At 47.2% G+C, this 19934-nt stretch overlaps 2 protein-coding genes across 3 annotated transcripts in view; both read right to left on the reverse strand.

The window, feature by feature from the left end:
• The window catches only part of Fgf2 (fibroblast growth factor 2), a 51314-nt gene extending 35264 nt beyond the window's left edge, over window positions 1-16050 (reverse strand). Inside the window, exon 1 of the mRNA XM_005370386.3 lies at window positions 15688-16050. Within this exon, the coding sequence (XP_005370443.1) occupies window positions 15688-15862 (175 nt within the window). The 5' untranslated portion in view covers window positions 15863-16050. The remainder of the gene's footprint in view (window positions 1-15687) is intronic.
• Bbs12 (Bardet-Biedl syndrome 12) overlaps window positions 1-19934 on the reverse strand; it is an 85305-nt gene that overhangs the window by 24284 nt on the left and 41087 nt on the right. The gene's annotated exons all lie outside the window — the stretch shown is intronic.

Below are 19934 nucleotides of genomic sequence, written 5' to 3' on the forward strand. Positions count from 1 at the left end.
GGGTTTTTGATCCAACTATGATGGTTTTTGAAGTTGGACTGAATGCACGTTGTGACGTGAGATGGCTGGGAGCCAATGGGAGCCACAGGTAGGAGGTTAGAGTTTGAATGTGGAATGCCCCACGGATCCACGTGTTTGAATAGTCTCCAGCTGGTGACACTGTCGTGGAAGATGGAGCAACCTTTAGGAGCTGAAGCATCATTAGATGATGTGGATTGCTGGGGGGGGGCAGGGCTGAGAGGTGTTTTATGGGGTATAGCCCTGATTTTGACCTAACCATTCTGTTTTTCCCTATGTGCCTCCAAATAAACAGACAGCTTGACTTCCTTGCCGCCACAGTCACAGGCCACTCCCTCCACAATGCATCCTTGCCCTGGTATACTGCACCAGGTCCCCAAACAGAGAGCCCAAACAAACCCTTCCTCCCTCTGGCTGCTTTGCATAGGGCATTTTGTCACAGTGAGAAATAATCAATACACCAGAATGCACGAGGCCCTGAATTCAAGCAGTTCCCAAAGGGAGTGGCACTCTAAGGAGGTGTGGCCTTGTTGGAGTGGGTGTGGCCTTGTTGAAGGAAGTGTGCCACTGTGGAGGCGGACTTTGAGGTTTCGTATATGCTCAAGGCACACCTAGTGCCTCAGTTCACTTCCTGTTGCCTGCTGATCAAGATGTAGGAATCCCAGTACTCAGGAGGTAGAGGCAGGCAGACCTCTGTGAATTTGAAGACAGTCTGGTCTACAGAGGGAGCTTCAGGACAGTTAGTTTCGAGATAGAAACCCTGTCTTGAAAAAGAAAACAACAACAACAAAAAAGAGGTAGGAATCTCAGCTCCTTCTTCTGCCTGCATACTGCTACGCTCCCCACCGTAATGGTAATGGACTGAACCTCTGAGACTGTAAGCCACCACCTCAATTAAATGTTTTCCTTTAAAAGAGTTGCTGTGATCATGGTGTCTCTTCACAGCAATAGAAACCCTAAGACACTCTAGTATAATAAACAGATAAATAAGTTGGTATCACCATTTTATCTTCCATGCATTTAGTGGGAAATGTGCTTCCGATGTATTACATGACATTAGATAATAAACACTTTAAGAGATCAGTCTGGAGATAGCAATTTTGCCCATGCACAAAAGGCTGAGGAGTAAAAGCTTTGAGCTTATTATATTAGATTTAATAGTGGGAACAGCAGTAACACCATAGTCAAGAAATCAAAATAAAAATAGAAAAAAAACCCCAGGGCTAAATAATAAAAGCTTGAGGCTTTGATGGACATCGGCCATTGCCATGAAAAAAGCAGCCACAGGTAACATCTAAACAAATGAGGTGGGATCTGGCCTAAGAAGCTAACACGTGAAGCTCTCCTGAAGGGAGCATAGTTCTCCCATAGAGCACAGCTCTGAGAAATGCAGATATGCCATTGCAGCTGATGGCCATCGCTGCTCTTCCACGCGGTGCCTCAGTTACTCCTCATGCTGCTACTCTTTCCTCAGTTTTCTCAATACTATTCCTAGAATGCTTTGCTGTTTACCACTACTGCCCACATACTGGGTTTCCTATCCTATGCTTCTGCCTCCTAGGGACCCACTAGTGGCTAGGGGATTGGGCACCAGGGTTTGCCTTGAGAAGTTCATTTGTTCTTCGGAACAGAAGAGAATCAGGCCCAGCTGTAACAACTAGTCAGGGTATCTGAATAAATACTCCAGCAAAGCACAAAGCTCAGCTACTAAGATGGTGCTAAGAACCAAGTTATATCTGTGAGCTCAGACGTTAAATCCCAAAGGACCCAAATGCTGCAGCATGTGACTGTATTTGGAGACGGGGCCTCTCAAGAGTGCTTACCTCCAAATGAGGTTATGGTGACAGGAATATGAAGCCATTTGCTTATCTTGGTGGATCAAGAAACAGAGGCCAGGGTGTAACTGAGGCTGGCTGTAATATGAAAGACCCACTTCACAGCGACGAACCTCCTTCACCAAGGCCCTACCCCATAACGGTTCTAGAACCACCCCAAAAAAGTACCACCAGATGGGAACCAAGTGTTACAGCACACAAGCCTGTGGGAGCATTACACATTCAAGCCATGGCACATGGTAAGTGCTCTACCTTTTTCTGAGTTTTTAAATGTTGAAGCAAGGTCTTGTTCTTGAAGATGCTGGGTAGTTCAGGAGGACCTGGAACTGTCTCAGTCTCTGGAGTAGCTAAGTATGAAGGCCTGATCCTACCTGTCTGGCTGAAGCTTATAATTCTGAGGTGAGCAAACCCTCATGCTACTGATGATGTCACCTGAGTAAGTGGAACAGAGAGACATAGCAGGAAGCCTTGTTCACCGGGCCTGAGGGATTGAATACTGGCTCAGAGATGGACTGGTTCCATGTCCAGAAGAGGTGAATGCATACTTGTCTTCAGCGCTCATAAGAATGGTGTCCTCATAACAGGAAATTGGGACATCTAGGGGGCACACAGGTCTGTACACCAGGTGTGGAGGTGGGAAGAGGGCACCCGACCCACACCCAGGAGAGTGGCCTAGGAGCAATCTAAGTCAGCCAACACCTGATCCCAGACTTCTAGCTTACAAGATTTGAGAAGATAAATGTGCATTGTCTAAGCTGGTGTTTTGTTGTGGCCTCAGGAACTAGCACAGATGGGGCGGGTTGGGCAGCAAGGAAGTCGGTATTTGGGGCTAGAAGTAGAATGGCATGGTAAGCGGGCAGATGCCAGCATGAGGGAAGGCCAGGCAGACCAGACGTGAGTGGCTTAGTCAGGAAGCAAGGATGGTGGAGAGACCACCTAGGGACTGATCCACAGGGAAGATGGCAATGACATCACACATGGCAGAAGACTCCGAGCAAAGGGCAATTTGCCTTCAGGAAGTCTTATGGGTGCAGGCAGTAGAGCTCTTTCTTGATGCGTCTTCATCTATCTTGGGCTTCACTTCCTCACAGGCACCTTCAACACATTTGCATGTACAGGAAACTGAGTAAGAGGGATGCAAGTGTGTCGACTTTCAAGTTATTTTGAATTGCTTATAAATCTTACACCATGTTTTTATAGTAAGGCTATCTCAGATTCCTTGAAAGACTCTTCCTATGCTGTTAAAATGGCCATTAGTTACTCTCTGCGTTTCTGCAGAACCATCCTGCCCAGGGTTTTCATCTTCCAGATCCTGACTTCAGGGTTCACTCCATGCTTCTGTAGCTTTGCTCCTAAATTACTTCTAATTTTAGAATGGCATTTGAAAGCTTGAGTTCCAAGGGTTGGAGAGATGGCCCAGGGTTAAGGGTGCCTGCTGCTCTATGGTGAGAAGCAGAGCATGGATCCCAGCACGTACACCGCACAGCTCACAAATGTCTGTAACACCAGCGCCAGAGGATCCTGCATGTCTTCTGGGGGCACACCCACTCACAAAGACAGACACACACGTGTAAATTAACAATAAATCTTATTTTACAAGGAAAAAAAGTTCTTTAGAAAACAACTCATCAATAGTGAAGAAATCTTTAATACTAAGACAGCTATTTCCTAAGAGAAGGAGCACAAGAGCCAAATGGGAGGAGGCCAGACGGTCGGCTCCTTTAACTCTGGCACAACACAGCCCCAGAATTACTTCAAACCAGTTTTTAAATAGAGCCAACAGTTAAATTAGTTGAACAATTTCTCCCATCCAAAAGGCAATGTCAAAACTTCAAAGACCAAGGATAGATATTTGGTTATCTATCCCTACAAAACTGAGACAACCTGAAAGAGAAAAGCCATCTTTGCTTCTTCTGGAGGGCTCTCCCATGCCCCATGTCATGGTCTTCATGGGACAGCCACCTTGGCATCAGGACAGCAGCTTTCCTCAGCCGGCCCCTGAGCCTGGGTTCTTACTTGCCACGCTCTTTAACATGGATGTAGTTTTCAGTATGTCAAGCAAAATCAGAAGTTGGATCTCACTGCCACAAAACCAGTTTTTATTTCTGTCCCCATGGAACTCTGCTGTGAGCCTGCATTCTCAACAGGAAGATTCTAGAATGCACAATCCGTTGCTTGCTGTCATAGAAACTATGGCTTGAAAAGTCTAAAGTTAAACAAAACAAAACAAAGCCCTTCTTACCTGTAAAATGAGGAATAATCTTTCACTTAAAAGTTTGTGTTTTAGGTTTAAAAGATTCTATTTCTAAAGATGAAACAGAGCATGCCCTCAAATTGTCCATTCCTTCCTTCCTTCCTTCATTCCTCAGTTATGGTCCTGAGATAGAGTAGTGACAGTTGAGCACCTGGCCTTCCTCCCGCTCTAGGACACAGGGAATCAGCTACTCGGTGTAGGAATCTCCATTATCTGAACGGAACTAGATAGATCCATGGATCATGACTTTCATATGAACCTCTCCAGAAATCAACACGTGCCTCGCCTTACTACTCTAATTGTTGAGGCTATATCACTGCAGCTGATTATTTTTAACTCTGGCACCTTCTGAAGATTGTTTCTTCACATATTAGTGAACTCCATCAAAGCTGCCTTTCCCATCCCACTTTAATTATATTCCAATTCTGCACTATCAGGTTTTGGATAGCTGATATAAATAAGAAATAAGGTTATGAGGTTTCACATTCAAAATGAAAGTTTTAAACATGGCTTACACAAAGGATCTATAAACATCTATTTCTAGTAAGCTGAAGAGTAACAGAAAACACCAACTATGTAAAATGCAAGACCGCACCATCCAAGGACCAGAGCCCCCGAAGTCAAGGGGCTGCACCATCCAGCGAGTCCCCACAGCGAGTCCCCAGCATCCAGTGAGTAGATGACACTGTCCCATCCCCAACATAGACAAGCATACGCAACATCCGCGTGCATCCTACACATACACCACCTTTAAATGGGACCAAGGCTAGAAAAATTCCCACACCCCGCCACTGTCCCCTGCAAAGGAACTTTGTGATGGAGGTGCTGCTCTGTTCATTCACGCTCTTCCGGTTCCTATTTGTATAATGACCATTCCAAAACCTGTGAATTGTTTCCTGTTTGTAAAATGATTCAGCACGGAGAGGAGGCAGAGGAGACAGTTATTCAGGGTGGTCACTCAGCCCTCTCGCCCCCACCCTCCCCTGCAGACAACCCATCATCACAAAGAGGCTGACTCACGGTCACAGCCGCTTGGCAGATTGTTTGTGGATTGTTATGATGAATACTGGCTCACAAATCTGAATGGAGCTCTCTGTGCCATTTCCTCGCAGCCCAAAAGGATACCAGTGGCCGTGCCAGATGTCCTCAGCCCTCCTTTCTGAAGTGGTTAGGGTTTGCCACCGGGAGGAAAAGTGACTTAGGCATGAGGTGCCCAAGTCAAGTGTGCACCAGGGGCCTGCGCTCCCCAGTCAGGTTATGGGGAAGCACTCAGGCCCTGAGCACGGAGATCTGTAAGAGGACAGTGGAGCTGAGCATCAAGATCAAACAGAAACATCTCTCCTCCAGAGCTGAGGAGAAAGTTTTCCTCAGTAGCAAGTGACGGGGACAGAGGACTGCTGTTCCTGCGTTGCTTCCTCAGGCTAATGAGAAAGTTGCCCCCACAAAAGAATGGTGGAGCTGCCCTGGCCACTCGCATTTCACACCCCTCACAGTTCTGTGGGGAATGCTCGCCTGGTATGAGGTAAAGAAAGATGAGGCGGAAAGGGAGAGAGAAAGAAAGTGAGCGCTGAAGGAGAGAGTTCCAGGGAAAGATAAGGGAGATAAGAACAAAGGGAGGGAAGGCAACAGAGAGGGAGGGGAGCTTGGCTGAACCCTCACACACCTCACACTGGACCTGCCTTCAGCTGCTGAGGCACAAGGAGCCTCAGGGAGTAACTGAACCTCAGACTCCCAGAACATGCGGGGTTCCTGGGGAACATCGAGGATTACCTTCGTGCTTTAAAAACCATTATCAGCTCAATCCAAGGGCGACATGTAACAGGAACTCAGTGACCCGACTGAGTTGTGGATGGTACACAGGACCTGGCTGGGACGAAAGGAGATGGGTCCAGGTATAGAGGTCACCTTGGCTGAACTAAGAAAGGGACGTGACCAGGAGGTCGGAAAGCAGGTGAAAAGCCCGGACAGTTAACACAGCAAACATCTTTGAGTGGCCACTGTGTGTGAGGATGGATAAGAGAATCTGACCTACTCCTTCCCTTCAAGGAGCTCACAGACCCAGCTCAATAGACAGACACAGACCATCAGATACAGAAAAGGAGCCAAGCACTATGGGAAAGCAGATTCTATGAGCTCTCCCCAGGACAGAGGAAAGGGCCATAGAAGACTGTTGAGGTATTAAAGTTAAGAATAGTGGAGAGTGGGGGGTGGAGGTGAGAGAGGGAATTGAGAAGAAAAAGTCTTTGGAGAATTGCACTAGAAAAGACCAACTATGGAAAGAGGTGGCTCTACCATGTTGGAGACATCAAGGGACCAAGCGTGGGCAGCTGACAGGGACAGATGATGCTGAAGGTCCCAGGGATGGTAAGGTTAAACTGTGAAATGATTTTGAATCAAGGAGGAAGGGAGTCTCAGTGAGGAACTGTCCTGATCAGATGGGTGTGTGTGTGTGTGTGTGTGTGTGTGTGTGTGTGTGTGTGTGTGTGTGTGTCTGGGCATTATCAGTGGGCATTGTCGGTGGGCAATATCTGTGGGCGTGTCTGCGGGCCTGTGGGACTACCTTGATTATGTTAACTACTGTGAGCGGATGGGTCACCATTCTCTGGGTCTGGGTCCTAGATTGTGTTAAGAGTGTTAAGAAAGTGAGTTGAGCAGCTATCCTGCTGGTCTCCTCTTCTCTCTGCTGGACTGTGGCTGCGATTTGATTAGTTGCTCTCTGTTCCTGCCATGTTTAGCTCCCTGCTAACCTGGAACTTTGAGCTAAACTAACCTTTTTTTCCTTAAGTTGCCTTTCATCGAGTAGCTTAACATAGAAACTAGCACAGCCATATTTGAGAATATCAGAGGGTTAGTTAAAGTGCCAGGAAAGGAGTAGGAGATATGGAGAGTAGGGTTTGCCACAAGAGTGAGGGACAGACCCACGTATCTTGCATACTGAGGAAAGCGCACGGCAGCTGGCAGCTCTCTGGCCTCTGGAAAAGCAGCTTAACCAGACATGGAAACTCGGTGGGGAAAGGAGCCCATCTGAGGCAATGATGTGTTCACAGAGGCTGTGCTGGGGTGCCTGTCCTTAGACAGGGGAAACAGGAGCTGGTATCACAAGAGACTAAAAATGATGTGCTGAAAAAATTCTAGAACATACACAGAAAGAAGGAGGAAGGGAAAGCCCAAAGCAGAGACGCAGGGAGCAGGCAAGCTAAGGAGCAGGCCCAAGAGAGCCTGCAGGAAGATCAGCTGGGCAGGAGCATCCTGTAGAGTAATGAAAACAAAGGATTCCTTAGAGGCAGAGGCAGGTGATAGGGCCACAAGTCACCGGAGGGTGACAAACTGGGAAAGATTACATGGTTGAAGTGGAAGCAAGCCTCCCAGTGACTGACACAGAATCCTGTACCCAGGATGAGTTAAACGAGTTTATCAAAGGAAAATCAAGTAAAGTGGAAGGAAGCACAGGACTCCAGGGCGTGAGCCACTGAGAAAGAATCAACAACTCTCAGAACCCTGAGGAAAATGTATCCTACCACACATAGTTGGGTTTTTTTATGTATACAATATTCTGTCTGTGTATGCCTGCAGGCCAGAAGAGGGCACCAGACCCGATTATAGATGGTTGTGAGCCACCATGTGGTTGCTGGGAATTGAACTCAGGAACTTTGGAAGAGCAGACAATGCTCTTAACCACTGAGCCATCTCTCCAGCCCCCACACATAGTTTTGTTTTGTTTTGTTTTTTTAAATCCTAAATGCTGCTGGCTGTGGTGACTCATAACTGCAATCCCAGCACTTGGGGAGGTTGAGGCAAGGGGATCACCAAGGGCTCCAGACCAGCTTGTGCTACAGGGTAAGACTCGTATCTCAAACAAAACAAAATGCTGGGGATGGACAGAGAGCTCAGCGGCTAAGAGCACTTGTTCTGATTCAGAGACCCAAAGTTCAGTGGCCAGCACTTGCCGCTCACATCTGTAGCTCCAGCTCCAGGAGATCTACTCTCTCTTCTGGCCTCAGTGGGCATGCAGGTACAAGACAGACAGACAGACACACACACACAATATAATCTGACATTCTGTCAGATATAAAACAAAAATTATAAATGCTCTTAAAGAAATCAGAACTGCTAATGAAAGTTGTATCATTCATTTTCGCTGAGCAATGCATTATCTTTCCATCGACGACCCTTAGAAAACCCAGTCTCCAAGATTCCCTAAGCTTTCCACTGTAACGGTGGTAGATAAAATTATCTCGAGTGAAGTCTCAGCAAGTGTCTGGATGCACACTGGAAACTATAACTGTCAGCTGAGCAGACATCCCTGGAGAATGAATGCCTCTATCACTCTCTGACACTTGGGATGTACGGAATCAAACATCTCGCAGAGGATGCGGGGCCCCTCCATGAGTCCCAGCATCCTCTCACAGGGCCTGAGTTACAAACAAAGAACTCTAAGCTCACAGAACCCGGCTGGATCATTACTCCTCTGGAAATACTTCTTTTAGATAAACCACACCTTTAGGGGATAATCTGAATTATTAGTAAGACAAATTTCTGTTATAAACTAATATAGGATTAATTGTTAATTGAGAGCATTCTTTTCGATAGTTCAGTTGCACCTGGGATGTAATCCTTACTTTCCACCTGTCTTCCTTTATATTGTTACCATCCACAATACCTTAAAAACCTGGAACTTTTACTGAGGAATTCTCTGAATAATCCAAGACAGAGGTTAGATTGGGGTCAGTGGCCCTCTGAAAGGACGGACACACACACACACACACACACACACACACACACACACTCCAGGTTTCTGTAAACAGGTGGATGAGCAGCAGGGTCACCACAGGCAGGTCGCCCTGTGTCGGAAGAGTAACAGGTCGGCCAGGATGAGTCAAAGTTAAACACTGGCTATTGGCTCACCGTTGCTACATTTCCTCTGGCTAAAATCTCAGACAAGGGTTAACGAGAGTCCAGTGTGACTTCTAAGAGCCACAGGCTGTGGCTCAAAAGGGAAGTCACAACCTGTTCTCAACCCCTCCCAAGTTCCAGAGAATCCCCAGACACCATTATTAAGAGTAACTTTGACAGGCAGATAACTAGCTGCTGAGCTAACAGTGGGCAGGAGGAGGAAACACCCAAAATCGCAGCCAGCTCTTACTACCTAATGCTTAACTGGAGGCCTGTAGGTATAAGAATGATTTCTAATTTGTTACTAACACAACTGAAGCCATTTTATGTAGCTTGAAAACCATTTTCTGTGACTTGGAATAATGTAATGTTTTCAAGATAGGCGAAAACTACAAACCAGCTCCGGGATGAGCCAAACCCAAGATAGACTTCGGTATGCATGCTAATGGACCAGCCCCACGCTGGGCACTGCAGTCGCCCAAAACTACGAACATTGGAACTCCGTAGACAGCTCCTAGGATTGCACTGCCATGCTCCGGAGACACACCATCCTGAGCCCCTGTGCAGGTTCCCAATGGCAAGGGGACTTTGCGATTGGCCACTGGGTGACTCTGGCTTGCTTAGTCCACACATGCCCACCCACCAGCACTAGTCCCTTGTGCCATGCTCTCAAGGACCTCCTGGGACCTCCGATGATGGCATCCTCCTGGCCTGTGACATCTAAGGGACCGCCAATGGTGCCATCCTCCTGACCTGCTACACCTAAAGGACCTTTTAGTGGCTTTGCTTTCTCCCAAAGCATTCTCACCAGAGAGGATTTCCCAGGGAAAACCTGCAGGCTTTTTACCTGACCAACCAATAGTGCCCTACTTGGTGAGATGTCTGTTTACATGAGATCACCATGACCTTTATAAGAGCGCGGCATTGCAAGAAAGGTTTGGGTGTATAAAGTAGAGCATCTTCAACTGGCAAATGTCCTGTGGACATCCTAATTACCAAGCACATGACAGCCCACTGGCCCATACTCTACATCATTGTTTTGCTAAAACACACACACACACACAGACACACACACACACATGCACAGGTTTGTTTGCACAGAATATGCTAATGAGGATAAGATGCGTGCCCCAGATGTGCACATTTCATGATCACAGGCTTTTGCCCCAGGCCAGCCGCCTTACAAATGTGTCAGGGCAAAGAGGCCCGGGGAGAGTGTTGGAAAATCAACAAGGACAGGGATTGGGAAAAGACGGGAAGACTCCTGACATGTGCAGCAGCCATCCCACTGTCAGCATCCTCCGGAGAGGAAGCAGTGTCCTGTAGCAGGGACCCTAAATGCCTCTGCCAGCCCCAGCATCTCCGTGGACTTTTCATTTGTGACGTGCAAAGCTTGGATCTGGTTTGTTTACTGTTTCTACAAGACTCTGTTTTCAAACTGAACTTTAAAATCATGTCTGTCTGTGTTGCATGACATAACCAGAGAACACTCAGATTGCTGTAGTGTCAGAGGTCTGGTTATATAACGGATGTTTTATAAACCCAACAAAAGCCCTCAGGGCACATCAGAGGGGGATGCTGCCTTCTCTGGGCTGAAGTCACTTGGCATGGAGTGCATCTGTAAAGACTCCTAAGGTGTGGTAATATCTGTGACTCATGAATTGTCCTTTCTCTCTGTGCAGATTACATGATTTCCAGGATTCATCAGCTCCAAGAGCCTGACCTCATTTGTTTACTGCACAAAGCAGCATTACAGTAAATACCATGCTTATTAAGGCAAATTGGCAGGAGCCACTTGCCAGATATGACCAAAGAAGGGGGAGGCCAAAGCATTAAGAATCATTAATGAAAGGATGCATTTACACAGGGCAATGGAAAAGCTAAGGCTGCTTTGCCCAGAATCCTCAGAAAACAGTAATATTGGGTTCACAGAGCCCTGCAAGCAACTGGCCCTCAGTGTCCTGAGGAAGCTTGGCCACAGGCATCCAGAGGGTACCACGACTACTGAGTGGGAGAGAGCGAGGAGGCTGTAGAAGCAGGCCAGCAGCCAGGTGGGCAAGAAGCTGTGTCAGGAGAGTGAATCAGGGGGGTAACTCAGTCAACCGGCTACTACTCTAAGCCTCTATAAAACGAGATCTGTGAATTTCACAATCCGTGTTTTGACTTTGGTGTGGTGTGGAGTGTGTGCAGTGGGAAAGAGTGCAGGGAGCAAGCTGACCTGACCATCACCCCCCCCTCCTCATGGGTGTGGGTTAGCTAACAACCTCTGCCCATCTCAGGTCCCCCCCCGATGCCTGGAAGCAGAGACTGGTTCCCAATGAGCAGTAGGGATCAGCTCAGGGTAGATCCAGCATTTCTAACTGCGTCCATTTTCTCTAAGGAAGAGCATCTGGGATATATCCACTGCTAGCAGGTCCATAAGCAGCCAGCATCTCACACTCCTCCACATGCCGGACTCTGTGACCTTGGACACATCCATGTTTGGTTGTCATCTCTGGCCTCCCTTCAGGGACATTTTACCCCTGTCCTCACCTTGCTCCTTCCTCTCCAGCGGAACTGCACGACCCACCTAGCCAGCACCCACTGTGTAGAGCACAGTCTTTGAAGCATGCTTCCCAAAACTCCATAACACTCACCGATTTTTTTCCGAGTTACTGTCTTAGCTAGGGTTACTATTGCTGTGGTGAAACACCATGACCAAAAGCAACTTGGGGAGGAAAGGATTTATTTGGCTTACATAGCTTGGATCACAGTCCACTGTGGGAAGCCAAGGCAGGAACTCAAATTGGATGGGAACCTGGAGGCAGGAGCTGATGCACAGGCCATGAAGGGCTGCTGCTTACTGGCTTGCTCAGGCTGCTTTCTTATAGAACCCAGGACCACCAGCCCAGAGGACGGCTCCACCCACCATGGGCTGCACCCTCTCCCATCAATCACTAATTAAGACAATGCCTTGCAGGTCTGCTTAGAGCCCGACCTTATGGAGGTATTTTCTCAAAGGGGAAAAAACACTGCCAACTCCAGCTTCCGTCAACATCAGTCAGCAGTGCCATCAGATTGTGCCCGCCTCCCAGAGCTTTCTGCAACTTGGAAGAGATACCCAGAAAGGAATACAGCTTGGATGATATAGTTTTCGGCCAAATGGACACTTTGAGGCCTGAGACCACAGAGAGCTGAGAATCAGAGCCATTACTGCAGCGGGAAAGCAGCTGCTTTTATTTCTCCGTTTGTTTGGGGAAGTGTGTGGTTGAGGAGATACGGCCAATTTGCCCTTAACTGTGCTTTCCTGAATCTTTCCCTTGAGCCTCATCCCGAACTGCTCAACCATCAGTGTACCTTTCACGTGCTAGGAAAATATACCGTACATATGAGACCACGTGAGACCACACAAAAGGATCTATTAGGTATTCTTTTAAGTTGGTATTCTTGTTGGGAGAAAGATGTCCTCTAGGGGACCTAGTTGTCGGCACACATCTGGACAAGTTATCCTACTCCTGACTGTCAGACTGTCTTGACTGTCAACATCCTGTCTTTGCTAACAATAAAGTCAGGAAAATCCCAGGCCTTAGTTTTAGCTGTGTGTATGTCCTGAGTGCAGCATGATATTTAAGAGTATGGATCCTCCCTACCCACTGAAGATCCAGGAGTGTCCCCACTAAGTTGTCAGAAGTACTTGCCACTAAACACCCCAGAATGGTCCCCACTAAACACACAGGAGTGCCATTCATTAACACCCAGAGTACTCCCTCACTAAGCACCCATCCAGGAGTGCTCCCCCACTAAACACCTAGCAGTGTTTAAATAAACACACAGAAGGGGTCCCCACCAAATACCCAGGAATAACATTCATTAAACCCCAGGAATGCACCCCATTAAGCACCAGGAGTGCCCCCAATAAATCCCAGAAATACTATTTTAGGTTATGAAGTCTACAAATGCCTCTAAGAGTTGCGAAATTACTCTGCTTGAGAATTACGGAGTTAAAGACTACAAAATTGGAGGGATGGCTCCCTCCAATAAAGAGCATTTGCTGCTCTTTAAGACGACTTGGGTTCAGATCCCACGTGGTAGTAGCTCACAGTAATCCTAATTCCAATTCCAGGAAATCCAATGCCCTCTTCTGACCTCCACAAGCACTGCATGCAGGTGGTGCACACACATCCATGCAGGCAAAACCCTCGCATAAATAAGATAAATCAAAAAGGTAAAATTTAAGAAAAATTACAAACTGAGCTGGGCATTGTGACACATAGCCAATCCCAAGATTATAAGGCCTATAATCCTGTAAAAACTCAAGAGGCAGGAAACTGAAGCAGAAAAATCTCTAGAAAGAAAAAAAAGTAAAAGAAAAGAAAAAAATGGTACAATAACCACGCGCTACTTGGGGGAATGCATAGCTGTTTTTACAGTATGGCAATATGTTATGCAATTCAGAATTATCCCTACTCACGTCTGTCTTACTATAAGGTAAACAGCTTCAAAGAGAAAATAATCCTGCAACTAACACAGCATTTAAAAAAAGAGCATTAGGTAACGCTCCACACAGAACCCAGACTGGAAGGTATTCCTTCTGCCCTTAGTCATGACAGGCTTTCAAACAACACATGCTTTGGGAAAGAATAAAACCACTTGGGACACATGTGCAGCCTGTCCTAGCAGCTGAGCCAGTAGCAGCAGACAAATCTCAAAGCAAAGATACTTTTTCTTTTAAACATCCATCTAAACTAAAATAGAGACACAGTGCTAATTCATATCATAGCTTTCATGCATCTTTTCCAAATTACTGTAGGCCCAAAACAAAGAATAGACGTACAGTCTCTTAGTGGTCCCTACAAAGCAGGAGGTGGCAACAAGGCGTCTCACTGTGTGGACACAGCAGTGACACCAGCAGTGATGACAGAAACCACTGTGCCACATTTCAAGGGGAAAGAAAGCATCGGGATAAGGTCTGACCATAAAAAATGTAAGTGAGGAGATGGGGATTTTTAAAAAATCTATTTAAACATTGCACAGTGTGTGGGAAATCAACCTTTCCCCTTAATATGTCCAACTTTTATATTTTATATGTCGGTTAAAAATTCTATTATTATGTTTTTAAAATATTCAGCAAATATGAAAGTGTATGTCACATATGCAGGGCAGTTCCTTTTGTTCATGGGGCATTCTGGTCTTCTTGTTCCTTACAGAGCCAATAGAATTCCCTAGCCATCTTAAGACAAAGACAAAGCTCCTGAATGGAAAACCTCAGGACCTGGGAACTGGGAACTGGGAATTCGGGCCCTTGACCACTCTTCTCTCAGCCTCCCCCCAATAAAAATAAAATAAAATAAGAATTCAGACCCCCACACACCCAAACTCTTAGAGATGAATGCAGCCTGCAGCCCTTTAAGCAACCCCCCCCTTTTTTTCCGAGACACAGTTTTTCTGTGTAATAACCCTAGCTGTCCTGGAACTAGTTCTTGTAGCTCAGGCTGGCCTTGAACTCACAGAGATCTGCCTACCTCTACCTCTCCGAATGCTCGGATTAAAGACATGCAGTACCACCCCTGGCCTAAGCAGATGTTTAAACTGTTTGTTTTTAACCGCAGGTCATCTCTCTCACCTTCAACCGTTAGATAACTAAACTAGCCCTCTTGGACCTTTTCCAGACAGTGGCTCCCCGAGTGTGGTTTCTGGGGGAGCACTATTGAAAATACAAACTCAAAAATGCAGGGGTTTCATCCCTGACTCAGGGTCTGGGTCCAACCTTTTAGAGCAAAGGCCGCAGGTGATGTTCTGGAGCCCTTACGGTTGAGCCTACTGACTTAGGACCGTTTCTACATCTACTACCAGGTATATATTTTTTTTAAATATTTATTTATTTATTATGTATACAATATTCTTTCTGTGTGTATGCCTGAAGGCCAGAAGAGGGCACCAGACCTCATTTCAGATGGTTGTGAGCCACCATGTGGTTGCTGGGAATTGAACTCGGGACCTTTGGGAGAGCAGGCAACGCTCTTAACCACTGAGCCATCTCTCCAGCCCCCTACCGGGTATATTTTTATTCCACAAATTGAGGTTGTAATTCTTATCTCACCATCACTCCACCACAAAGCCTGTACCCTCCCTTCAGCGAGTGCACTTCACACTGAAACAAGATCTGTCTTGCTCTCTAAGGAAGCCAAAGGTTGGTTTGCTAGTCTTTTGTCTGTTTTGATTTCCCTAGCTTTTCTCTTTGGAATAACCTGGAGAAGCTGGGTGCTGGAAGTGAGTGATAGCTACGGGGGTGGGGTCCACATCGCTCTGGTCACCAAGTCCGAATTGAAGTGCAGGGCTCAGCTGAAGAACATGTCTTCCTGCCTCCGTTTCCCTGGGTGACTGCAGAAAGCCAAGGAGTTCTAGAGCCCTGGAGGAGACACGCCTACTCCCCCTACTTCCACCCCAAGAGCCGCGGACCCCTAGCCTCAAGCATCCTAGCAACCCGGCTGCAGCGGGTGGCCCGTGAGGGACCAGAGACTATGGAGCCAGCCCACCTGGAGTTGGTAGGAGGTGCAGAGCGGGGACCCTACTCATGAGGGCACAGGAATGGATCTGCTTCCCGTGCCTAGGGACTGAAGGGCGCCTCATCTCAGTGTCCTCAGGTCCCTGAGGGAGAGGGAGCAGGTCGGTCTAGACCACGCTCGCGGGTGGGAGGTGACGGCTCACCGTGTGGGTCGCTCTTCTCGCGGACGCCGTCCACGCGGCCGTCGGGGTGAATGCGCAGGAAGAAGCCGCCGTTCTTGCAGTAGAGCCGCTTGGGGTCCTTGAAGTGGCCGGGTGGGAAGGCGGCACCGCCATCCTCGGGCAGTGCGGGAAGCGTGGTGATGCCGCCGGCAGCCATGGCCCCTCCGCGGCCCCGGGACCCCGCTGTGGCTGATCGCGGGGCTCCCCGGCCCCGACCCCGGCCTCGGCCTCCCAGCGCGCCTCGCCCACGGGCAGCCAGCCTCCCGGTCCGCGTCCCACCGCCGCACACGCAGCCCGGCGCAGGACTCTGCCGGAAGCCGAGAACCCCTGTGTGCCACAGCGGCCCGGGACCGCGTCACCCCAAGTCCCCGCCTGCACCCCAGCCCCACGCGCCCCCGCCCCCCGCGCCGCCTCCTCCCCACGCCTGGCGCCTGAAAACTGCAAGGAATCTGTCCGGCTCGGAGGAGCTTTCTCTAGGCGACTGCGCTGACGCAGCTCCTAAAGTTTAAATGCAACTTTCTCGCTTGCTTTCTGTCTTTTAATGCGGCGCGGGCCTTTCACCCGCAAAACAGCAGAAAGGGTCTGCTCCCGGGAGAGATCGAGTCAGGCTTTGAAAATCTCCAGTCCCCGCAGAATGTAAACTGTGGAAAGATAGGGTGCAGGAGACAGAGGCCAAGAAGGGGGCGCCTGGGTTCCCTTTCTGGGCGCCTAGCCCTAGACAGCGTGGGAAGATGAAACCGGCTTCGGAGTTCTCAACAAGGAAAAGCGCAGAACTGGCGCTTGCCCTGCCTCAGTTGTTAGATGTTTCTTGGGAAAAACTGAGTTTCACAAAATTACAGTTAATTGCAGTTGGTGATTTTCAGTAGACCCTAATAGGTTGTAGATTCAGATTCTCTGCACTCTGTATTCGGAAACGAGGTGCTTCTCACCCCTAAGTCCTTCTCTCCTGGGGACACACCTTTCCAGTGAAGGTGATTACCAAATACCAGGTGGAAAAGCTGCACACCGCTAGGTCTATGCTCGAAGCATCTGAGATGTGTGGTCCACGGTGGCACAGATACAGACTACTCCGAGGACTCAGACACAACAGAGTACCCTACCCTGCCCTGTGGAAGTGCGGGCTTAGGGAAGCTTCTAGAGGTGCCACTGTGTGCTAGCTGTAAAAGGTCATGCTGAAGAGCTTTTAGTCTCCACGGAGGTCTTGACTCAAGTGTGTGACAGGCACTAGAAAATTCCCCAAACCTTTAAGATCACGCCTTTTCCCCAGCAATCAGAGGAGTGTGTGCACGATCGTTTTCCCCTTGCCTCCTGCTAGGCTCATGGCTGAAGCCCCCATGACATGAGACAAATTAACATGAGAAAATTACTAACTTATCTAATGTAAATCTGTAATCTTGAAAAGGAAACAAAAGCCCCATGCTACACAGGAACCTGTGTGTTTGGGTTGGGACGTGTGTATAATTGCGGAGAACAGTGATTGAAGGGAGAGCTACCTAATGGGCATAAGCTGGTGTAGTTAGTTTTCTTTCTTTAAAATTTTTTATGCATTATTCTTTTGGGGGCCCACAACCCAGCTCCCAAATAATCACACAGAGACTTATTCTTACCTATGAATGCCCCACCTTAGCTTGGCTTGTTTCTAGCCAGCTTTTCTAAATTAAATTATCTTATTTCCCTTTAACAACGTTTTGTCTTGGGCTTTTTGCCTCTCTTTATTCTCTGTATCTTGCTTCCCTTCTCACTCTGTGGCTGGCTGGGTGGCTAGGAGGCTAGTCCCTCCTGTCCATGTCTACTCCCTTTCTCACTCCTCCCCTCCTCCCTTCTTCCTTTCTATTTATTCTCTCTGCCTGGCAGCCCCGCCTATTTTTCTCTCCTACCTAGCCACTGGCTGTTCAGCTTTTTATTAGACCAATCAGGTATTTTAGACAGGCAAAGTAGCACAGCTTCACAGAGTCAAACAAATGCAACCTAAGAGTTAAACAAATGTCATGTAAAAGAATCCAACACATCCTAGTGTCATTAAACAAATATTCCACAGCATAAACAAATGCTGGTGTGAGGAACTTAGTGAGTCTTGGTTGTTCTGGTTCTCTATGACCCTGTCCTCAGAGATGGGAACTCCCTGACCTGAAGGTATAAGGTGAACACCTCTCAAATGCGGGTTTTACAACCTGAATAAGAGAACACTAAGGGGTTGTGAGAGCACCTGTCCTGCTTTCTCCTTTTCTTTTCCTTCGTTTTGTTTTGTTTTTCAAGGCTGGGTTTCTCTGTGAAGTGCTATAGTAGCTGTCTTAGAACTCATTCTGTAGCCTAGGCTGGCCTGGAACTCAGGGATCCATCTGCCTCTGCTTCCTGAGTGCACCAGCACTGCCCAGCCTTGCTATTATGCTGGCCCTTCTTAAATGCTGCTGTATTCTTAAATGCCGAGGTGCCATTTGGGGACAACATCCTTGACCCCATCAGCTCTCTAACATCTGTCTCCAGAATATTACTCTCATCTTCACTGAGGATCTGCTGAGACAAGCAGTTCCCTTCCAGATGTTGAGAATGCCCAGGGAATGTGTAGTAGGACCACACCCAGCACTCCATCTGCAAGGCATACAAGATAAGGGATAGCAACTACAGTACAAATTTGAGGAGCATCAATGTCAAATAGTTAACTGGCTGGTGTGGGCCACATATTTATGGAACTATGTTCCATTTCACACCTATTTCCCTCCAAAGTCAGGAGAGAGGGTGTAACTGGAGGTTTCTCTCCCACTCACCAGTTCCTGAATATCCATTCAGAGGCTTAATATTAATTACAATTGTTTGGCTGATGGCTCAGGCTTATTACTAACTAGCTTTTACATCTTAAATTGACCCATTTCTGTTAATCTATGTATTGCCACATGGCTGTGGTATTATGTGGCCCTGGCATTCATTACTTCACATCTTGGTTCTCCTGTGGCTGCTGGCATCTCCCTGACTCTGCTTTCTTTTTCCCTGTATCTTTGCTTGGATTTCCCACCTGGCTCTATTCTGTCTGGCTATTGGCCAAATTAGTTTCTTATTAACCAATGGCAATAAAACATATTAACAGCATATAGAAAGGTATTCCATATCAGGGGGAAATATCTATTCAAATGTTTCCTCATCCTAAAAATCCCAACCATGCTGGATGGTGGTGGTGCACGCCTTTAATCCCAGAACTCAGGAGGCAGAGGTAGGTGGATTTCTGTGGGTTTAAGGTCAGCCTGGTTTACAAGAGCTAGTTCTAGGACAGGGTCCAAAGCTACAGAGAAACCCATTATCGAAAAATAAAAAACAAACAAACAAAAAATGCCAACCATATTTTAGAAAATGGTTAAACTAATTCTATGAAAAGCCAGGTTTCCAAGATAAATTGTTTATAGTCAAAAACCACTCGAAGTTAAAGCATGAATGGTTATCAATAGGAGCACATTCAATGAGATGACTTATGTAATAAATATTAATTAGTGAGTATAGTAATTCACTTAAGAAAGTTTGTGAGCCTGTCATTACCAGATATACCTCTCTAATGAACTATTGTTGCTTTTTTAAAAAATGATTTTCTACATGTACTGAGAAACTGGGAAGCAAGTGAAAAATATAGGATGTCCTGCTATGCATCCCACATACGTTGTGTTCTTCAACAAACACATACAATGTGTCCACTGTCCAGGCATGCTATATTTCAGGAACACCTGCTTCTAAGCATCCACAGAGGAAGAGTTTTCATCAAACTGTGTTTATACTCTTTGGCTTTTTAGGACACACCCAATACATGTACAATTGTTTTCTATTTACATGGCTTATTTTAACATACAGATAATAAAGCGATATAATAATCTGGTATGAAATCCTCAAGAAAAACATAAAGCTCCTCTGTCAGGGGACAGTGTACAGAGACACTCAGAAAGGACCAGTCTAGACTACTCTACAGTACAACTTCCAACAAAAGCCAGGTTGATGGATTGGCTACAGAAATCTTTATTATACACCAGGAAGGTTAGAGAATACTAGAACCCTCAAATATCCTGGGCTCAGGAAAACCTGGAGGGGTTCTACCAAGAGCCCTACGGTGCTTGTGAGGTTGTCTAAAAGGAAAATGAGCACAGCAGTACGCAGAGGGGAGCCTGTGTGTGCTGGAGCCTGTGTGTGCTGGAGCCTGTGTGTGCTGAAGTCTGTGTGTGCTGGAGCCTGTGTGTGCTGGAGCCTGTGTGTGC

Source organism: Microtus ochrogaster, unplaced genomic scaffold (genome assembly GCF_000317375.1).
Source record: "Microtus ochrogaster isolate Prairie Vole_2 unplaced genomic scaffold, MicOch1.0 UNK78, whole genome shotgun sequence".
Lineage (NCBI taxonomy): Eukaryota > Metazoa > Chordata > Mammalia > Rodentia > Cricetidae > Microtus > Microtus ochrogaster.